The sequence below is a fragment of the Prunus mume genome, linkage group LG1, assembly GCF_029339155.1.
Source record: "Prunus mume cultivar Tortuosa linkage group LG1, ASM2933915v1, whole genome shotgun sequence".
NCBI classification, from domain to species: domain Eukaryota; kingdom Viridiplantae; phylum Streptophyta; class Magnoliopsida; order Rosales; family Rosaceae; genus Prunus; species Prunus mume.
In genome coordinates this window covers 31,048,240-31,053,822 of record NC_142698.1, presented here as the reverse complement: position 1 = coordinate 31,053,822, position 5,583 = coordinate 31,048,240, and the positions used below count along the sequence as shown (strand labels likewise).

At 37.4% G+C, this 5,583-nt stretch overlaps 1 protein-coding gene across 2 annotated transcripts; it reads left to right on the top strand.

Moving 5' to 3' along the window:
- Nucleotides 1-342: 342 nt before the first annotated feature.
- Nucleotides 343-5,281, top strand: LOC148921596 (uncharacterized). Of its 2 annotated transcripts, none has more exons than XM_089042688.1 (2): nt 343-627; nt 1,293-5,281. In XM_089042688.1, exon 2 carries the CDS (start codon nt 3,745-3,747, stop codon nt 4,948-4,950), a length of 1,206 nt encoding a protein of 401 aa, XP_088898814.1. In that variant the 5' UTR covers nt 343-627; nt 1,293-3,744; the 3' UTR covers nt 4,951-5,281. The 2 variants fall into 2 exon arrangements, 1 of the variants encoding a protein (XP_088898814.1); XR_016122668.1 differs by lacking the exon at nt 1,293-5,281 and adding an exon at nt 937-1,099 and having other exon boundaries at nt 358-627.
- The last annotated feature ends 302 nt before the right edge of the window (nt 5,282-5,583 follow it).

The window sequence follows — 5,583 nt, the reverse complement described above, 5'->3', positions numbered from 1 at the left end:
CCAAATTGACATATCTTTTTAGGAAGTTTACTGCAAGTTTCCCTTCAATTATAACCAGCTTTGGTCAAGTGTCTTTTGACTCTTGCCTCACCAACGACAATATAATATCATTTCATCTTTATTAGGTAGTGGTTAGTGAGCGTCGTCTTCTTCCACCTGAAAAGAGAGTACGGATGCCACTGTATTGGCCCAACTAGTCAAGCCTTTCAATTTCAAGAACACTACTTTTCCACGCCCCTCGGGTCTTATTTAAAACTTTATATTTTCGACATTTTTTTACCCTTTAAAAATAAAATAAAACAAAACACTAATTATATATAATATATTTGGAGGGAAAGTTGAAACTATAGCCAGCCACGTACCGCGTCTTGAGAAAATATTTTCCCCGTTTTCAGTTGAGACCAATTATTAATGTCTTCAAGTTTCCCACCAAGCAAAGCTAGAGAGAGAGTGAAAGTAGTTCTGTTTGGCTTCAAGACTTTCGAAACGCTTCCTTCCTAGCTATATATAAACTTCTAGTTTCCACCATCCATGCTATATCTAACTAGACAAGAGTGGTGGTTGCCATTTTAGTCTCTCTCTCTCTCAAGGGTGGTGCTGGCGGCTGCTCAGCTTTTGATCTGTCTTGTAAGTAACCTGCTTATCCATTCCTCTGGTTAATTAGTTTTTGATCTGTCTCTCAAAACTCCCACACTTATTCTTTGATGATTCTTGTTATCTGGGGGCAAATTTTGACCTATAGTGTGAAAGTTTGCATGCATATTCTTCAAGTTTTTTGTTTTCCTTGTGCCAGGATCTTTCCTTTATTAATTATTTGTACGGACATGATTCATGCTCTTTTGCTTTTTCACTTCCATTATCTGTATTTGTTTTTATTGATCCTCCTCCCTCCCTGTGTAAATCTTGTGCGTTTGGGTAAAAAATGATGGAACGTAGTTCTCCATGTACGTATCATCAAAATAGGAAGCGGAATAGAAGAAGAAGAGGAGCGACTAAAATGGATTTTTTGGTTTTGGGGGGTGGGTGTTGGAAGGAGGTCCTCTCCTGATGATGCTCTACCCAACTTTCTGTTATCCTTCTTACAACTGCGCCGCACGACCTTTTTGGAGGGGTTGGGGATCCTGATACCTGCTGCTTGTGAATCTCCTTGTGGAGACTGTCGGCCCATGTTCTCCCCTTCTTTGTGGGTGGTCTGCTCTCCCCTTTAGTGGGTGTTTTGTTCTCCTTGTTCTGAGGCTTCATGCCTCCTATCTGGTTAGATCCTCACATCTCCACTACTCCATTCTTCTCAGAGCTGTCCTATGGCCGTCGTCGATTCGATTGCCTGTCTCCTCTTGGTGCGTTGGTGTCTGCGATTCTGGTGAAGATGTTAGTTCTCGGTTGTTGATGGTAAACACCCAGATCCCCCCACTTCCCTTTCGATCCGGTTTCACCACCTGGATACAACGGCCAACCCAAAACGCGATCTCTCTGTACCCCTTGGAAGGTGTGTAGAGCCGCAGCAACGCTCCGGCTCGGGTGCCTGCACCACCTCCTTCCTGCTCCTTGGTTTCAAATCTTGTGCCTTTGGACTGCTTTGAGAGTTACTGGCTTTTGTTGTAGATCTGTGGTGTGGTTCTGTTTTTTCTGTAATTCTTTTGGTTTTCAATTTGGTGTTGTACAGTGTTTTATTGCTTTTAGTTGTGGAATTTTCTTTTGTTTATCTGTTGATATCTCTGGGACAATCTCGTTGTTCTTGTTCATGTGATATCTTCACAGATTAGTTTGTTCCTAGGAGCTTCCTTACTTGGTTGCTAATTTGGCTTTGTATCTCTTTACCTTCCCTGTGTTTTACTTGGGAGGTTCTGTTTCTAATGAAGATTTGATCTTCCTGACCCCAAAAAATCAAACAAAAAACAAAAAAACAAAAGCATATTTTGACTCCATTTTATTAATTACTCTTTATTTAATTCAAGTAATTCAAGAATAATTAAGCTCTTCTGTACGTGTAGCATGCAAGTTGGGCACACCAATACAAATCATGTGGGGATCCACTCACTGGACCACATCTTTTGTTAATTTGGGTCGGTTATCTATATATATATATATATAAATTACTAAATACAAAATTCTTTCTATTTAAGCTGGCCTCGGCCTCAGTTGTAAGCAGGTTACAATTTACAATTCAGTTTTTTTTAAAGATTTTCTCTAAACAATTTGGAGAAATCATCTTTGTAAACACTGAGTGTTCTTGTATCCAAAGAGACTTCAGCAGTTGCTATCTGAAACTCTTGTGAGTATAAATAAAGTTGTTATTTTCAGTTATCTCTATTTTGAGTAATTTCATATAAGCATTATTTTATTTGCATTATTATTTTATTTGCATTATTTGTTGCATTGTTCTCTCTCTTCATTACTATTTGCTTCTTCCCTTGTTTTGGTATCAGAGCCGTAAGAGTTACGGTCTTTGTCTAAGTCTGCTACTCATCCCCGCCCAAGTGGCTGGTTTAAGCTTCTGAATAGAGGTTCTTCAGTTTCTTCTTCTCCTTCCCTTTTATCCTCTGAGTTATTTGTTGATCTTTCTTTAAGGTCTGACCCGTGAGTCCTTTTTCCAAACAGTAATTCCCCAGTGTAGAGGGCCTGAGCGGTGGGCAGGAGATAGAAAATTAAGAGAGGTTAATAAGTTTCTTGTAGGGTAAACGGTCAGTTTAGGAAGCCCCTGTTTATCTTCTTCCTCAGAAAGCCAAATCCAAACACTTGAGTAGTCATGAGTCGTTTATTTAGGACAAATTCTTGTAGTTCGAGCAGTTCTAAAACCAGTATAAGCCGACTCCCAGAGATAGTTAATGAAGAACAATTTGAATATGATTCCAATAGTAAAGAACAATTAGACTTTAGAGATTGGAATATACCTAAAGTCCCGAGTCAAAAAATATATAAGAAACATTGGTTGTCTTCTAGTTTTAATAGCACAACTCATGTTAAAACAGTTGAACAAATGTATGCTTTGAGTAAAGAACATGAAACCTGCCAGTTGCTTAATCTTGAATCAATTAAGAAGCATAAAAATGATGGTAATAACTTTCTGCATATTGGTTTAGTTCAAGTTGCAGTTAGCCCCTAACCAAATTAGGATTAAAAGCTTCTATTCTTCTTTGTTTGCGTGACGCTAGATTTACTAAATTTAGTGACAGCACTTTAGGAGTAATTGAGTCCAGTTTATGTAATGGCCCAATACATTTTGATTGTTATCCGAATTTCACTGTAAGTCTTAGTGATCCTCATATACTAAGAACTTTAACTCTGAACATTAAGATTGAAGGTTATAATGTCCTCCTAAGAACCCAACCTTTAGCCTTGGTTTACAGAATTTATTACAAAGTTATAGGCACTAATATGAATTTCCAAGCTCTTAATAAAAGCCCAAAAGACCAAACTGTTTTAATCCAAAGTCATACAGCAGATGCCCATATCCAAGTTCCTCAAACCATTAAGTGCTCAGAAGTTGCCCTTCCAAAAGATTGGACCTTAGTCACCGAAAGCCAACCAGTTCCAATACAGCGTAGTATAAATAATTTAGATTATATCTAACAATATTTAGATGGTACAGTAAAAATCAGATTTGAAAATCAGCCCCTGAAGAAGTCTAATGTCCAGTTACAATAGTTGCCGACCCCTGGTCAATCTCAAAGGCATGCTCCTGCTAGGCGCTCCTTCGCAGCATCGTCCTCCACTCTAGAACGAGACCTAGAGTTAGAAAAGGCCATGATTGATTTCAAACTTGAGTCCCTGAGAAAATCCTCTCAGGTAAACCAACCTTGTTATGGCAAGGTAACAATCCAAGATGACAAGTCCGATTCACCTGAGTCACCTACAAAATCTGACTTCTTAGTTGAAAATTTTGCAGCAGTTGATAATCAACTTAGAACCCTTAATAAAAAATTTGAGATTAATTGGAAACGCTTAAATCATCATCTCAAGACCCCAGAAAATCAGCATAGGAGAAATAGTTATCACCAAGCTTACCCTAATAGTGAAAGCTGCCAAAAAATCTTTAATGAATGGAAAGATTATATGCGGTCAGCTAAAGTTGAAATTTTCTACCTTGATTTTATTGAAAGCCGCTACATGTCTAATGAGTTAAAAACTCTAACTAAAGAAAAATGGAAAATGGTAGACAAGTCAGAAGTTGAAGCTAGTCATCCCCCAGTTGACACCGTAATTATCAATCATAAGAATACACTTATGCCTGCTAGCCCCTTCAAAGCCTTTGAAAGCAATGATACTAATAGAAGACTAATTGAGCAGAATAATTATACCAATCAGAGTCTAATTGTCATAGGGAAACAACTGGATACAATTGTAACTAAGATTAACAAGATAAGTCCCCCAGAAACAAAGTTTAAACCAAAAATTGAAAAACCAATAGTTCAGTTCCAGGATCTTAAGTCAAGCCCCACGCTTAAGATTAAACCTACAATCAAGAAAATTGAAGAAATGTTAGAACAGTTGACCCCAAGTAAAGCTGAAAAATCTGGTCTTGAAACACTAGATTCTTTTGCAATCACGAACCCCTCTGAGTCTGAACCTGAGACAACAGAATCTGAAACTAGTAATATTTCAAAAATAGAAAATACTTTTAAAAATCTGGAAGTCCAAGTTGAACCCAAAATCAAAAGATTAGATAGACACATAAGCCCCACTAGCTTAACCAAAAATTGGTACCCTAGACCAACTCCTCTAGATATCCAGTTTGAAGAAAGAAATTTCCAAACCCAGTTTTCAGTTTCTTCCGATAAATTGTACGAATGGAATATTGATGGACTGTCTGAGCAAGAAATCTTTAATAAGTTACAACATATGTCCATGGTTGCCAACAGTTATATCACTAATCACAGTTTCAGACAATCTGAGATTATACCCCTATTAGTTACTGGGTTTACTGGTACTCTCAGTGTATTGGTGGGATAAGTACTTAACCCTTGAGTCCAAGAATCTGATTATTCATGCTGTAAAACTTAATGAAGATGGTCTCCCTATATTTGACGAACAAATAAGTCAAGGTATAGAAGACGTAGTCAACACTTTATTTTACACAATAATTGAGCATTTTATTGGAACCCCTAGTAATACTACTGCCAGGATCCATGACCAGCTTAGTAATCTTAAATGTCCTAAGTTGTCTGATTTCAGATGGTACAAAGATGTCTTCATCTCTAGAGTCATGCTTAGGGATGATAGTAATCAACCTTTCTGGATAGAAAAGTTTGTTAATGGTCTTCCAAATTTGTTTGCCCAAAAAATACGCACGACCCTGAGTAATGAACAAGGCCATATAGATTGGGATAGCTTAACACATGGAAATATCATAAGTACAATCAACCAAGTTGGTATGATAATGTGTATTGATTTTAAAGTTGGTAGACAAATACAATCTGATAAAAAATCAGCTAAATATGAATTAGGAAATTTCTGTGAACAGTATGGTCTTACCAATCCCTCTTTCCAGGAAAAATAAGCCTAGTTATCCCAGTCACATTTGAAAACATCGTCATTATTCACGTAGAAAACAATTCTCCTGACATAATGATGATAATCATGAGT